The sequence below is a fragment of the Cupressus sempervirens genome, chromosome 10 (genome assembly GCF_028749045.1).
Source record: "Cupressus sempervirens isolate cs-2001-9-10 chromosome 10, ASM2874904v1, whole genome shotgun sequence".
In the NCBI taxonomy this organism is placed as follows: Eukaryota; Viridiplantae; Streptophyta; class Pinopsida; order Cupressales; family Cupressaceae; genus Cupressus; species Cupressus sempervirens.
The window spans coordinates 385,917,324-385,934,742 of NC_143127.1; the positions used below are offsets into that span (position 1 = coordinate 385,917,324).

General features: G+C 37.1%; 1 protein-coding gene across 1 annotated transcript in view; it reads right to left on the minus strand.

Moving 5' to 3' along the window:
• Window positions 1-2,038: 2,038 nt before the first annotated feature.
• The window catches only part of LOC149534281 (ribosomal protein L30 family protein), a 29,119-nt gene continuing 13,738 nt past the window's right edge, over window positions 2,039-17,419 (minus strand). The window contains exons 2-3 of the mRNA XM_089806508.1: window positions 2,655-2,865; window positions 2,039-2,453 (exon numbers count right to left, since the gene is read on the minus strand). Of these exons, the coding sequence (XP_089662634.1) occupies window positions 2,295-2,453; window positions 2,655-2,846 (351 nt within the window). The 5' untranslated portion in view covers window positions 2,847-2,865 and the 3' untranslated portion in view covers window positions 2,039-2,294. The remainder of the gene's footprint in view (window positions 2,454-2,654; window positions 2,866-17,419) is intronic.

Genomic DNA, 17,419 nt, shown 5'->3' on the forward strand with positions numbered 1-17,419 from the left:
TAGCCTCTAATAGCCCAAAACAACTAACCAAGCATGAAACTGACCCTGCCACCTATCCGTGACCGAAACCAAACAAGATGGGTCAACTGGTAGTCCCATCCCTAAAATCTAAGGGTTCTCCTAGAAACTAGGGAACACATCCTACCCTCCTAAAATTGAAACCAAGGAATGGTCCCATGGAGCTTCAAATCTAGAAACCATCACAACCTCTTAAAATTTAGGAAATTCCCCTAAAATCAAAGAACTGCTCCTAACTGGCCCACAAACTACCCAAAACACCAAATCCAATCATTGAATACCCAATCACTAAATATTTGGTGAGAGTCTCTATCCACCACTACTAGCCTATGAGACCCATAATAGGCTAACTCACATGTCTCTGATTTTTCTTTCACCACTACATATTCTAATTTTATTCCATTGTAGTGCATATTTTAACGCCATTATGAAGCAAACAAGACTACATTGAATCGAGTTAAAGAGTTTGTTTGAAAGACGTAGACTTTCATATCATTCACTCTCTTTTTTATGGATGAAGAGATAGTTGGAGATTCAAGCTTCGAGTATGCTACAAAAGTGTGGCAGAAATTAAGCGGTTAAGGATTTACAATATTGCAAGTGTTTTTTATTTGACGGAACTTGATTTTCACTGAAGTCGCAAGGAGAGACTTCAATGGCATTTGTTGATGTTTCTTGAGAAACGATCAACAAATAGCCATTCAAGAAACATCAACAAATGCCATTCTCCAAGAAGCAGATGATGAAGAACTAGCAATGATTATTTATTTACATACATTTATGGTACATTTGTTGAAGCTTGAACTTTAAATCAAATCGTCGTAACGATGCGAGTATTAATGGAATTACTGCAAACCTTTCTGTCTCTATTAAATCACTACTCAAAATATACGTTTTATAACCATCTGAACAAACTATACTTTTAACATCCATCTATCTTGGTACTGCTGCGAATGTCTACTAGTAATCTACTTGTTAAAGATAGTCTCTACAAGCCTCAATTTTACTTGTGTTTACCTTGCAAATTGTTTTTCTTTCTATGGCTCTTTCATCTTGATGATGGGCAATGGAGCGTAATCCAAAATGTTGATGCAAATAAATGCTAGGCAGTTGAATCCAGAAGCACAACACATTAGTTAATTATTCTCTTCCCAATTCATTTCATATACACATTTGCAGCTAATTGTTCTTTTATCTTATGACAAATATACAAGCACCAACACATTGTTTCACATGAAACTGGACATTATATTGAACCTTTATGCTTGCCCCTAGTTTGATTTTCCTTCTGCGTCCTTACATGACAGCTTGTTCACTCTATTACAAATAAAAGTGGTATCATTGTCAAAATCAAACATGATTCAGATACCTTATAATTCTGGCATCTGTTTTGTATTGAAACCACCTTCAACTTGTCATGAGTGGTATCATAATACGTCAAGGGATTTAAAAGAAAGCAAGTTGGATATTCAGTCATGAAAGATGCTAGTGATGCATATTTTTAATGATAGTAGAACGGATAAGCCTTTCTCGGTTGAGTTTTACAAGGAAGCCAATGCAAATCAAAATAGAGAACAACCATAAGTCTAAGTATGATGCTTTCACAGGAACAAATATTGGGTATTATCAAACTAGGTATACGGGTTCAGAACATCAAATTTAAGGCAAATGAGTTATCCAATAAGCCAGGCTTGCTGTAAATATTTGTCCCAGCAACAGGGAAACATTTTATAATAGGCATTTGTGATCATAGCCAGAATGTTTATTCCAATGCTTTTCAGAATGTAAAATATACTTTATATAAACCTTTAAAATGTTCTTTGGAGTGGTGATTTAATGTACAGACAAGATTGTTGTATTTTAATCAGACAGCCACAAACAATATGATGTTGATAGAAGTACAGCAAGTTTTTCTCTGTTCGTTTGTTGAGTTTTAAGTGTTTTCTCCTATATATGTTCTCTTTATGATATTAGAGAAAGGCAAGACTAAGTTGAACCACAATGTAGCTTGAGAAACAAGTTGTTGGAGCTGAATTTCATTGCCGTTTCATTAAATCTAGAAAGATGAACTTTAACATCTATATCATATCATGACAAAGGTTTTCAACTTAAATCCATCAAACAAGATACCTTGATTTCCATCATTTAATCCAAACAGTTAAATTTAGGTTGTCCACCATCATAGAGAGGGAACTATATCTAGACTTATAAATACCTCCAGAAGTTCAAAACCTCAATTATCTACTCAAAAAAACTCTCAAGTAGCTCCCCATGATTCAAGCTACCCCTGACGTTTGCTTGGATTGCTTAGGAATTGAATCAGAAGGATAAGCATGTTGGACCACAATAGGAGGCCTGAGAGCTCGCGATAAGGCTTCTTTCTGTAATCTAGCCCTGTACATTTCTTCAGTTTCTACTGCAACGAGTCTCTTTACCTGAAATTTGAAACAAAGTTTTAAAAATAAATAAAAAATCAGTCTGGATAATCATGGGAACTAATTGTTGATCCAGATAAACTAGAAACATTCATGAAGAGAAAAAGCAAGTTCAGAAGTGCCAAAACGTCTTTTCAAAGTAACAATAATTAAGGGGATAACGAAAATAAATGTCAATCAGAATAAACAAGAGTAAACGACCTGATTAATCATGCCTCTGATTGAAGATGTATTGTCCTTGACTACAGTGTGTTGGCACTTTCGAAGTCCAATAGCCTGAAGAGTTCGTCTATGGAGCTTCCTTGTGCCAGGGAGCCCTCTTACAAGAGTGATATAAAGTCGAGCACTCCATGCTATGGGTGCAGCTGCCTTGGTACCAATATATACCCCCATCCCTGCTCTTCAATGTTGACTGTTACACCCCAAATTTTGGATTTCAGTTCTAACTTTTACGTTAATATGTGCTTAATCATGCATGCAAGAATGATTTTACTTCAAATTGATGTTTAGATAAGAATAAAATGCAATTAAGTGTTTTTCATAAATCGTTAGAGAATTGTGACTATTAGTATTTACTATTTAATAATGAATATGATATCATGAATGTTATCAAACTAACCATTATGTTGGTTTTCCAAATTGATTGCAGGAGCCATAGTTCACAGACTTGGACTTCAAGAGTAATCGGCAAACCCAAAAAAATTGACTCAACAAAAGCTCGGCACCTTAGAGAGTATCAAAAATTAAAATTTGTTTACAAAGCATGTGAGTTTGTAAAATCGCAAGATGTATTAGATTAAAAAAATGACATCTCAAAAGAGAAAATGCATGGTTTTAAAAAGAAGCCAAAAAGAATGTCAGTATGCATTTTAGCAAACCTTTTAGCCGTGTTGGCATTTCTAACCCTGCTTTTCCTTTGTCTATAGACGATAAAAGCTCATGAATTAAAATTGTAAAAACTCATGGAGCAGAAATAACATAGAGTACCTACAGAGTTTGCAAACTATGGCAGGAACAACCTTGCCCTTTCGGACAGAGAGGGAGAACATCGCTGGAGAGAGATGAAAAGATGATGCACACAAGGATGGAAAAATCCCCAATGGAGATGTCCAACCAAGCAGCAAGAGTAAACACAGGGGAAGCAACACAACAAGGAAATTAGAGAGCAACAGAATTCAATTGATTCAATGTAGAACCAATGCCATTATGCCTGCAAACATGTCAGGCAACAGGCCTACCCGGTTGCAGCCTTATGATAGATACAAAATCAATGTGCAATCACAATACGCACAAGAGCTTGACCTCTAGATCTTCCTTCTATGTTCTTCCATGTGCTACCCTATGATACATCAAAGGTATTACATGTATAGCCATCACAACATGCAGGTCGGCTCAAAGAAAATCACTTTCCAGAAATTAAGAAACATGTTGCAAAAAAGTCAGACCCAAAGACAAGATCAGCAAACGGCCAAATAAGCACATAGGGATATGTGATCCAAAATATAGGTCCACACATGATCCAAGAACCAATATGAAGAGTCTCAAACCATTGCACAAAGGATCAAAGCATCACACATTGAGATTCCACCAACTGGTCCTGGTGCCAATGAAGAACACACTACCCGAGAGCAAAACAAAGAGATCTCATTCAAAAGGAATCCAAATGATGTGTGATCATAGGACAATGATCCAAGATAGGTCCTCTCCAAGATCTCAACATCACACACACTGAAACGCATGATCAAGGAACGTGACAACAAACTCATTCAATTGAATTTCCACAAAGGCTGCTACCACTCCTGCTGTCACTTTCCTGGTTTCTTCTTCGCATTTGAACACTGATGCCTAATGACCAGTCACCAAACACATGACAACAAAAGCACTTGATTTTACACAAATACATTTTCCTTGGCTACGCGGATAAATCTTAACCCTTTCTGTTATCCTTGTTTGATATTTTTTTCTAATACAAGACCCTAGGCTACAAACTGTAGACCCTAGTTCATTTTCAATCCCTTACCTCTGTTTCTGCAAACAAGGTTTCCTTGTCAAAAAGACAACTCAAAAACCCTAGCCATCACTTATGCAAAAGCCTAGTTCACACTCTGAGCTACCACTACAAACCCAAGAAATCACCTTCAAACCCTAGAATGCTTCAGCCCTAGATGGTTCCTTCAAAACTTTAGCCACAACATTAAACTGTAGAAATACATATCCTTTGTTAGCCCTGCAGCTTTAACCTCTGAAAACATCTAATATATTTTGCACCAACACATAAATTCACCATCACTTCAGAATAGATCCTAGTGCTGAGCTGTAATTTGATCATGAAACCTCTAGTCACTATAAAAACCCTGGATAAAATGCTAAAATCCACTAAAATTTCACCACAAAAGATGACACAATTTAATAAGGGAATAAAAACCCCATTCATTGTTTTGCACAATCTTTGTGCCTTTCGAAATACACAATTTCAACGAAAAACATGTCATGATGTCAATGATTTTCACATACAATACACCACATTTTCACAACGAATAAAGACATGATTTCTCCTTTTTGTAGGTGCCACATTTTCTGTACAAAAAAATTTGCATTATTTTTGACAAAAATAACCAAAATTCCTCCTTCAGGCTACACAATTTTCCTCAACCTTTGTGGCCATGATGCCATGAAGAAATTTTTGAACTTCCTAGCAATTATTGCCTAATGCTAACTTAACAATTTCCACTGTAGTCCTTCAAAATAAATGCAAAATAGACTAATTCAAACCACTTCACAACCCACACAAAAGTTCTTATCCGAGCTAAAACCTCAACACTTTCTTGAATTTTAGAGTTTGGATGATAGGTGCTTCTGAAAACTGAAACTTGGGCTCATAGCTTTCCCTGACTGGACTTAATTCAAAATGACTGTTTTCAATTATCAAAACAAACTATTGTAGCTGTAAAGTTATTAGTTTTGCAGCTGAAATAGAAAGATACATAGGACAGAGATAGCAAGGACTCTAATCCTGCCTGGTGTACCTGCAATGATTGTTAGTGACACCTCCAATAAAGATGGCTAGCTTCAGAAAAATCAAGTACAAGCACAGTTGCACAGATAGAGTTAGGGAAACTTAAGCTTATTTATGTGCTGCAAAGGCTCATGTAGCTTTTATGTATGTGGCTCTATCAGACCATATGCACTTTGAGAAGGCCAAAAAAAGATGCATGCACCATGAAGGTCCACATGGCCAGAACAAAATGACGCATGTCCAATGGCCACATTCTAGCGAAGCAGATTCCAGGATTACGACACAAATCCTAGCCATATTGGTCATGAGAAGCATTTAATAGTGCAGACCAAAATCTTCATGAGGCCAGGGGCAAGTCCCAGATTATTTTTGATGGAATAAATACTCTTCAAAGAATACTTCTGAGCCAGATAGTATAACTTATTATAGTTTGTTTATGTTCCCCACTATTTTAAAATGATGGTGGGTGAGCATATTTAGCAGGTCATTGAGGAAAGAAAAGAAGAAAGTACCACTTACAAGTAAATCTTATATGATCTTAAACAATGAAACGCAGGAAAGAACATAGTTTAAGAAAGGAACTACTTAGAAGCCTGACACAAAAAGCTAATTAATAATGTTCGCATTGTTCGTTAACTGCATAAATGATGCTGTAATTTGGAGTTAGGCATTTAATTACAATAAGAGCAACCAAACATGTCATTAAGCAAAAGATATGTTACAAATTTGCTTAAAGTTAGTGTCTACAATAAGTAGCACAAAAGTAGAAAAAAAAAATCCATGTTCCCCAGCTTTTGTTGCCCAACCCCAATTCTCCTCCCAATGAATGCATAATTTTAATGATGTCCACGATACTTAACAGTCTAACGGACCCGGGAATGCATCCTTATACAATCTTCATACTGCTTTCTATGTTGGATCTTCTGCTATGAATCTTGACTAAAAAGCTAGCAGTTAGGTTAATCATCATCAAATAAAAGGTACATATTGCCAACATTCAAGTTGTGTCAATTTTGGGTACGGATATCCTCATAAGCGGCGCATTACATGATGAAGTGCCATTCCATCTCCACTATACCCTTATTGCAGTATGCAAGTTCTCTCTTCATGGGCTCCACTGGGCCTCTTCCACCTGCCTGTCTTACACCTGACCTAAGATGAACCGATCCTGTCCTCAATTGCACAACTAACAGCCTTTCTTTTCCTTTAATAACTGCCCCTAAATATGTTTTTTCCCTGGGTTCACAAGTCAGATTAAACTCTTTGATTTAATTAATTTTTCCGGCCAATGATTACTCTACATGGCAATCCTAAATAGTTCTATCACAAGCTTTTTTATTTCCTCGGTATTAGGAAATCCATGCAGCTTGATGTTCCAATTGCTCACATTTTTGTTTTGCTTCATTCATATTTTCTTCCTACAATCAAGACCTTCCTCCATAGCTATTTTGGGCCAGCATTGGTTATCCATATTTTCAACTTTCTTTGAATAACTTATTATCTATGTTTTTATCCAAGGAAATAAAAATATGACATCCCTTCATGAACTTCTTATAAAACCATAAACTTATTATATAATTGTTTAAATTGAATAATTAGAGATGCTGCGATGTTGCTATTTGAAATATGCTTTATACAATTGTTGATGGAGTAATGGAATTTATGATGAAAATGCTAGCAATTAATGTTTTTCTATATAAATAACTGGTATGCTAAGAAGATTATGTCTAACTACTTTTGTGTGCTATATGGATGAAGGTGGTTGGATCACCCTCAGAAAAGGGAGGGAGAGTATCATTAGGGAGAGGGATGCAGACACGAGGAAAGGTCAAAGTTGTCTTTGCTTGGAGCCAACAGATAACCTATGGGTTGTTTGGTCACCTTAGAGTCATAAGGTCAAGTTGTGGGCGTAAGTTTTAGTCATCTAGCAGGCTTGGTTGAGGAGATCCTTCTCTTGATTAATCAATATATAAAGAATTGGCTAAATAATAAAAAGAACTCAATTTCTCAATCTATTTTATACTAACAGCTCCTTGGTTATATAGATGTAAATACAAGCAAGGAGCATGAAATATATATGTATGTACATAAATGGGTACATATACATATATATACATACATGCATTTCTGAAGTTATAAGATCGATGTTGTATATATGATGCAGCCAAGATCAGAGAAACCCCAAGGAAGATGTCTGACCTTACAGCAAGAATTAGCAACAGCGGAAATACACAAACAAGAGACAATGAACACAATATGGAAGAAATCACTAGATTATCATCAAGTTGGCTTGCAAATACAGTTCATTACATCACTATCATCAATACCAATTGCTACCAAGTCTGAAACTGATCATCCATCAAATATGATAATTACAAAACCTAACCTTCCAATTGCTTCTAAACTAGCTTCTGCAATTTATCACGTTTGTCACACTTTGTGCTATCCCTCCTAACCGCTTAGCACTGCCTAATCTAGAATCCCTACCCTACTTCTATATAAGATCGTCGGCCACAAGTCTACTTATCCAATCAACAATCTCCAAGACAAAGGAAACATATTACAAATAGATAAGTCAGGACCAAATCATAAGAACAACCCCATATGAATACATTGTGTCCTGCAAACATACAAGAGGATTGATGAAACACGTTACAACATAAAACATTGCGCCAATTTGCCTCGCATGTCATGAATCTTCATTGCAAGCTGCATCTCACCAACTTGACCATTAGAACATAAAAGATAGAATAAGACCGGACCAATCTTAAGATAACCTCCTCTGGAAACATTGGATCAAGGTGAGAACCTAGACATGGGAAGTCCATGATGCCTAGATCGTGCCATAAGGATCACATAAGAAAATGAGCCAATTAGATTGATCACAAGCTAAAACAACAAGAAATTGTCCCAATTAACAATTAAACAGATCAATAGAAAGGAAATATTTTTGGTTGATGCAAGACTGCCAACAACCCAAGGATGCTCCTGCATCATATACCCCAGGTGAATGAATTTATGAACATCTAGAAGAATTCAGAATGTGTATTCCATGAGCATTCTTCATCCACTTGTCTTCTCCATCTAAAGAACAATGACTACACCGATGCTGGTCACAACCACTCCTACTATTGTTAATGCAAGTATTCAAAAAATCTCTAATAGAACAACAACCAACATCATGTAACTTGTTGCTATTGCTTCCATAGTCTCTATTCTTACCCAAATTATTACTGCCAATTTCACTACCACATTCTGCAATCATCTTTTACTTATGCTTTCGTTGCTTGATTCCTCCTTTGAGAACCAATTCATTAGCCTACAATCCATCCATGGGAGTTTGTTGCTCATTTGATACCAATTAACCTTAGGTACCCTGTCGTAACACCATCTTGTAGTTATCACCAATTCTCATGTTAATCGGTTCATGTCTATTCATCAAATCCTTCAATAATTATATCACCTCAAAAATCTTTCTAGCCAACTGTTGCAGATCTATCACCTTCAGATCCGAAGGTGTAAGGCTTCATCATGCTCAAGTTCTTAACTTTCATAACTTCATCGTTCAAAGGAAGTAAGGTAAATCTTTTACCATATTTGATGATAGAAACATTCCTTCGGCAATCATGAATAGCACCAACATCATATTGTCAAGGTTTACCAAACAAAACATGGCATGCACTCATGTTAACCACATCAAAGAATATCTTATCCCGATCCAGTGTCAAAATTAACCCAACATTGCCCTGTCACCTCCACCATGTGATCATCCTGAAACCAACTGATCCCATAAGGGCAAGGATGCTTGAATCTATTCAATCCCAACTTCTGTACCATTTCTTGAGAAAAAAGGTTATTTGTACTACCACCATTCATTATCACTTTATTACATTTGCCACTGAACTTGCAAACAATTTAGAACAATTGCCTCCTCTACCAAGATTCTAAATCCTTCTTGCTTAAAATAACTCTTCTAAACATTAGAGACTCTCCCATCTCAAGTTTCAATCCTCTCTAAACCAATTCATCCTTCTCAGCTTGTTCCTCATGTACCACTAGATTCTATTTTCCTTTGCTAGAACCAATCGAACATTGGAAAGCCCTATGACCAACATTCCCACATTAGAAACAAGTACCTTTAAAATTCCCATTGTTACCTCTATTCCTTCCATCAATCTTTTGATCATGTTGTTCAATTATCAATTAACCTTACCCTTGTCAATCGATTTATCCCTAACCCTAGAGGTAACTTGGATTCTCTTCAACTTATCTTCAACCTTTTAGGGCATATTGATAAGCATCCCCAATCAAACCAATCTTCAGCATACTTTAACATCTTGAATGTTATGTCTCAAACAATTAAAATACCTAGCCACCTTTTTCTTGGACAACTCTCCATCTCTAAATCTGATTGTCATCAAATAGAACTCCTTTGTAGTGACTAACAAATCCTTCTGTTTTGGAATTTCTAACCTCTTAAACAACTGAAGTTCATAATCCTCCGATATGAACTTAGCCTTAAGTCTAGAAAGCATGACCCTCCATCTGGTTATTTTTGGTTCATCATTATCTTCCGTATCTTTCTACAATTGTTTCCACCATAAGGCAGTATGACTTTTCAACTTAGTCTATGCTAACCTAACTCTATGTGGATCCTTAACAACTTCAAGGTCAAAGTAATCCTTGAGTTCACTAATCCAATCTATCATTCCCTCCAGATGTAAAGAACCAAAAACGAATGCAACATTTATTCTAAGAATCATACCCATTTGTGCCATAACTCTCAACAATATTTTCTTACCCATTTGTGCCATAGCTCTCAACAATCTTTCCTTTATGATAGGAACATTCACATCTGTTGTATCTATATCTTCAATAGCTTCCTCAAATTCATCTTCCGTCTCAAGGTTTCTCCTAGCCCCAGCCAAAGCATTTTGGATCTCAGTTCTTATCTCATTTCTGAAATCCTCCATCATCTACTCTAGTCTTCTACGATTCATTCTTTTGGGCGCAATGTTTACTAAGATGCCAATCTTCAATTCCTGAAGTTCAGCGATCTGATCACAAGTGTTGATTGTCCAAATCTGATCCGACAATCTACCATCACAAAAAATCAACCTCCAATAGTTGGGTTTGTTCGATAACCAAAAAATTTATTGATATCACCAACCAACCAATCCTTCTTGCACAACCTCCACAATTGCAGGTCAGATCCGATCTTTTCCCACCCCATGACTAAGTTCACAAGTGCGATCTCAATCTTCCAACAGTCCACTTTGTTCCTTGCCACCTTACACTAGCCTTTGGTTGATGTAGATCAAAATCTCCTCTTCTACCACTCCCCAACAACAAGACATGCAAGTCAAGACACAGGAATCCAAGTGCTTGCACAATCCACCACCAACAACTAGAACCATCTTTGGTACTACCTAACGCAATCAAGATCAAAGAATCCCCAAGGAAGATATCTAACCTTGCAACAAGTGTAAGAAATAGTAAATATACACAAACAAACTTAGAAACATTAAACACAATATGGAAGAAATCACTAGATTATCATCAAGTTGGCCTACAAAGGCATTTCATTACAACACCATTGTCAATAACAACTACTAGCAAGTTCACTGATCACCCCTCAAATATGACACCTTCTGTAAAACCCAACCTTCCAATTGCTTCTAAACTAGCTTCGGCAATCTATCACCTTTGTCACACTTCATGCAATCCCTCCTAGCCATTTCGCATTGCCTAATCTAGAATTTCTACCCTACTTTATATACAAGATCACCATCCAAAAGCCAGCCTATCTAATCAACAATCTCCAAGACAAAGGAAACATTTTATAAATTGATAGGTCAAGACCCAAATCATGAGAACCCCATATGAAGACATCATGTCGTAAGACCATACAAGAGGATCAATTAAACATGTTACAATATAGACCAATGCACTAATTTGCATCGCATGTCATGAGTCTTCATCGCAAGTCATCTCTCACCAACCTGACTGTTCAATACGAAAGCCAAAATAGGACCAAACCAATCTTAAGATAACCTCGTGCGGAAACATCAGATCAAGGTGTGAGCCTAGACATAGGAAGTCGATGATACCTAGACCATGCCATAAAGATTGCATAAGAAGACAAGCCAACTAGATCAATCGCAAGCTAAAACAACAGGAAACTGTCCTAGTGAATAGTGAAACAAATAAACAGAAAGGAAATATTTTTGGCTGGTGCAAGATTGCCAACAACCCAAGGATGCTCCTACATCAATATATAAATAAATATGTACGTATGTTAGGTATGCGGCTCTATTACATATATATTCAAGAGCTTCAAGTTGAGTTGCATATTCAAACTTGCAAGGAGGACCATGGTGGAGAGTTACAATATTGTAACTCCTTTTTTTGTTGCACCTCATCTTGCGATTTCATAAGGCATTGATGGTAATAACAAGAAGGAAGAATCATAATCAAAAGACTATTCTTCATGATATTCCCTTGATTCAAAAACTTTTTCTATCACCACTAACACCGTCATGTGGTTAAATATCATTTAATGATATATTAATAACACAAAAATTTGTATTGTTTTTGAAGACCGCGTGGAGGAAGCTTCACTGCTTCTATTACCTCACTGTACAAGCATGTCAATCCTCTATCAAACGGTTTTTCTTATTGAATCATAAATTGGTATGCCATTATCACAGTGTATTGAATTACAAATGATCAAGAATCGATCTACATTTCTATATTGAACTCATCTTCAAGTATCATTTGCCTTTTAGAATTGAAGCAAGAGTAGTTCATCATCAAGTAATCGAATGCATTTCTATATTGAATCAAAGAGTACTTCATGCTCAAGGAATCAAATGCATTGTGTATTAAATCAAAAGGTAAAATATTATGAGTCAATTACATTTTGTTACATCAAAATAGTCAAACATATTCAAGCACCAATGGCATTTTGTAATAGAATTTCCTCTTTGAAATAAGACTTAGTAATAAATAATAATAATAATTAAAATATTGAAATAAACAGTGTAACACCAGTACTGGGGTACATCGGGATAGGGGAACGTCAAGACGAGTTTTCGGGACGAGGGGACGTCGAGACGAGTTTTCGAGATGGCAGGGGCATGGCCATGGGACGGCGACAAAGGAAGGGTGAGCCAAGGAGGGGTGTTGTATAGTATTCATATAGAACTTGAAATGCTACTTATGAAATGATGTTTTAGTCAAACATGCCAAATTAAAATACTTGAATATAGCAAAATCACAACATGAACTAAAGGCCATTGGACATTCAACATAGCAACATATTACATACCCAATAATAACATTCAAGAATCAAAATTCAAATAAAAATTCAAGTACCCATCCCAACGATGGCATGGTTTCGGAATGATAGAGGTGTGGGTACTCAAGTGCCCGATGTAGGGACGGCTCAGGGACGGATACTTAAAGGTTTGGGAGGGGGGTGTGAGTCCCTGTGTTACACTGGAAATAAATAAATGAACAAATCAATGATAATAAATTATAACTTATGCAGCATCCTAAATCGTAAGCACTTACAATTTTGGTCCTTAGCATCCATTTTAGTATGTCCCTTTAAATATACCCTTTAAATTACTATTTTAAGAATATACACCTCTTATTAAGGTTTGGTAGGTAGGCCCTTAATTATAAGTATACCCCTTTAAATATACCCTATCTTGTGTACATAAGCCCTATTTCATTATAGGTGGCTTTTTACACATTTCTGTTTATCACAACCTGATTTCACCCACATTACCAAAATCCCCACATCTTAAACAACCCCCAAGTAAAATTTATTACAAGGTAATTGGTAAATACTTGCTTATTAATAACAGAGACCGAAGGGTCAATTTATACAAAAGGAAGAGACGATGTTTCCTTAGGAAACGATCGTAAAGAATAGAAACATTCTATTCCAGAGAAAGCAAAAAACGAAAGCAAACTAAAGCTAAAGATATTTACAAGATAACCATTAACTAATAATAGACGTCTTATCTATTATTGTAATACCCTCCCTTAATGGTTAATCTATCTAACACACCAAGCTGTCCTCTGAATTTGACAAACTCATCAGGACCAAGAGGCTTGGTGAGAATGTCTGCAGTCTGATCTGAGGTAGGAACATACTGCAGATCTATAGTCCCGTCTTCAACCAGCTGTCGTATGTAATGACAATGAACATCCACATGCTTGGTTCGTTCATGGAAGATTGGATTCCATGAAGACTAGAAGACTGATGTGAACTGAAGGTGACTGCCAAGTGTGGAGAATGTCGCAGCAACTAACTGACCGAGAGTAGATTTAGTTCCATCCCTGGAACGTAGTACACATCAAGGAATATGAGCTTCCTCCCAACAGATTGAATATGAATGTTGCCTTTACCAACAACCGTGTACTCTTCTCCACCACCAAAGATAACAAAATCTGAATAAGGCTGGTAGTCAGTAAACCAGTCTCTGCGGTGAGTGAAATGTCGAGAGGCACCTGAATCAATGTACCAGGCAGATGACTATACATGATCTGCGGGTCTTTTAGCCATGAAGGCGTAAAAGGCAGATTCCACCTGCTCATTGTGCTCTGCACTGTTCGCTTTGGGTTGCGAACCTGATTGCTTAGACTGGGCAGCTAAGCGTTTCCGACATGCAACCTTCATGTGACCATACTTGTGGCAATAGTTGCATTGAATGTTCTTCTTTTTGGTACCATCGGATGCTGGAGCAGAAGACTTCTGCTGAGATGGTTGCTGAAACTTGCCCTTATCCTTCTGAAAGGATTTCGCAGCAAAGGCTTGCTTAGTGGAGGTGGAACTGGAGCTGCTACCGAACTGTTGTTTCCACCGATCTTGCTGAAGTAGCAGGGTGCAGAGATCAGCGAACTTTAGATCAACACCAGTAGATGTGATGTTGAGAGTCTCGATAAAATGCTCATAGGAATTTGGTAAACTCCGAAGAGTGATTACCACAATATCCTCTTCCTCCATCTTGCGACCGATGGCAAGTAACTGATCACAGATTTCCTGAATCCGATTCAGGTGTGCTTGGAGCGAGGTGCGCTCATCCATGACAATAGAAAACAAAGTGTTTTTCAGAAAGAAGGCTCTGCTCTTGTCGGAAGTCTCATGAAGACCTTTTAGATGTGTCCAGATTTCGGCCGCTGTCTTGCCGGATGGAATCTGAGAAAGCTGGTCATCAGCTACGGAGAGTTTGAGAAGCATTACTGCCTCTCGATTGTTCAGATCCCATGTATCTTGATCAGGACCCGGAGAAGTCGGACGCTGCTTAACACCCAGAACAAGTTGATCGATGTTTCGATATTCGAAGATTGCGATGATGCGCTGCTTCCAGGTTCCATAATTGCGACCATTGAATTTGGAATTATGCTCAAGCAGAATATTTGTCAGAGATGCCATGGCAAGTTTTTCAATGAAAAACTGTGAAAATCTGTGAAGGCACGTTCTTCGGGGCAAAAATACGGAAGACCCAGAAGAATCAGAGAATGACCCAAAAGAGAGCTCGAAAAACCCAGAAGGAATCTGCTGTCGTTTTCTGAATCTGCTGGCTCAAAAATCGAGGCACAAAAATCGAGGCACCCAGAAAAAACGGACGACAACCCAGTTGAGCTCTCGAAAAACCCACCAAGAATCTGCAAACAAAAAAAAATTTCGACCCAAAAAATTAGGGTTTCGAAAAAAAACGGCCCTAGCTGAAAAAAGCTTGAAAAAACTTCAGATTTCTTGACGAAAAATGGTCGAATCTGCTTCCCAGAGCACGATGACAGACTGAGACGGCTAAGAGCATGAAGATTTGATACAGAAACATGCAGATTTTCACCCCAAAAACGCGAGTCGTCAAAAAATGGCCACGATTTCCACGCGATTTGCTGACCCGTAATTCGGGAATTTCTCCAAGCAGAAAAACCCTAGGTGGGTTTTGGAAAAATTAGCTGAAATAATTTTGGAAAAATTTAAACAAATAATTTCAAGAAGAAATTATAAATTTTTCCGAAAAAAATTAAGTATTTAGCTCTGATACCATATTACAAGGTAATTGGTAAATACTTGCTTATTAATAACAGAGACCGAAAGGTCAATTTATACAAAAGGAAGAGACGATGTTTCCTTAGGAAACGATCGTAAAGAATAGAAACATTTTATTCCAGAGAAAGCAAAAAACGAAAGCAAACTAAAGCTAAAGATATTTACAAGATAACCATTAACTAATAATAGACGTCTTATCTATTATTGTAATAAAATTAAGTTAATTTTGCCCCGTCGAGGGTGCCTTTGAGTGTAGGAGCAACCAAAACAATTCCCTACATCCAAAGTCACCCCTTACGAAGCAAAATGGACCCAAATTTAAATCAGAGAATAATCATTGATTTTGGATGGGATTTCAAATTTTTGTCACCCCTCTTTGATTTTGCGACCCAAGATGGCTAAGGTGAGGTATATAAGCAAGCTACCTTCTCATTTTGGGCACTTTAGCTTCAATCAATCAAGCAATCCATGATCAACTAATTGATCCATCAAGCATTCAAGGAGCAATTGAGCATTCTTCAATTTTTGTGGCAGGACTTTTTAATCGTCAAGTAAGCATGTTATTGTGATGTCCTTTAAGGTCTTTGTGGAGTCATGCTATTGTATGAACACTTGCGATCACATCTCAAGAAGCATTTGCACCAATCAAGGCATAGTTCATTGCCAAGCATCTGCTACTAACAGCGTACTCATTTCTTTATGCAATTTCATTTCAGTTTCAAGCTTAATTTATATCCAGTGGTTCGACTGAGGCAAATCTATTTCAACCCAACATTTCCCATTCTTTTCTATTTGTAACTTACGGATGACGGAGCTTTGGATTCACAAACGGGACCTATTGACTATCTACCTCAGATCCAGACCATTTTCAACTCTTTTTGCTAGTGCAAAGGCACCTCTCAAGGTCAGGCAATTCCGATTGCCCCCTACATCCAAAGTCGCTCCCTACAGTCACTTCCAAGCCCAGATTTTTGCCACATGTCATGACTTAATCCTCTATTCAAATCTGCAAAGTCAATCCATAAGAACAAGGCATGATGAAGACTCCTAGCATGGACAATCAAAAGAAGACATCTCTAAAGGTCAAGTGGAAGGTTTTAGAGCCAATCATGGCTATATGTAATAATCGAACTCATAACATGTATATGATTCCTCAAGGTCCTGATAAAGGGTTGAGAAAAATTGAATATAATGGGAGGCCAATAGTGCCCAACCGATTCAAAATAGGTTAAAGGGATATTAGACTAGTTAATTAGGTCCAACATAAATATTTTCCAAAAAGTTTGATGGGTTTTGAGTTAATTAGAAGGAAGAAATAACAGTTCTAATTTGAATATTCAAATTACAATGGTTAGTTACTTTTTGAAGGGAATTAGTTTTAATGGCTTACACATGTTTGTAACAAGTCCAAACTCAATGCAATTAGCTGGGGAGGTTATTTTACACGTTATATAGCCTGGTCAAGGCATAGGAGTAAGTACAGTATGGATTTGATCAGCATTTGTACAGACAGGTTATTAAAAACTCAATAAATCTCCATTTTGCAAGCATTTTGTGCATGGTTTCTTGATTATCTTTGATTCCTTGCAGTCATATGGTCTTGGAAACACCTTCATACATTTTTTTAACAGGTTTGCATGCACTGAGATTATAGCTTTGTTGTCCTTACGAAAGTTTATTGTCTTCTTTTGAAGGGTTTTATTGCTTTCCTTAATCAGTTTTGGTTTCCCTCTGGAAATGATGGTCATCTCATGGATGCAGACCCTGATTCCTGTGAGATGATCATTCCCTAACATGTATAATACAATCCCTAAGTTCTAATTTGCAGATAGAAGCGTGATACTAACAAGTGATCACCATTCTTGCTTGGGAAAA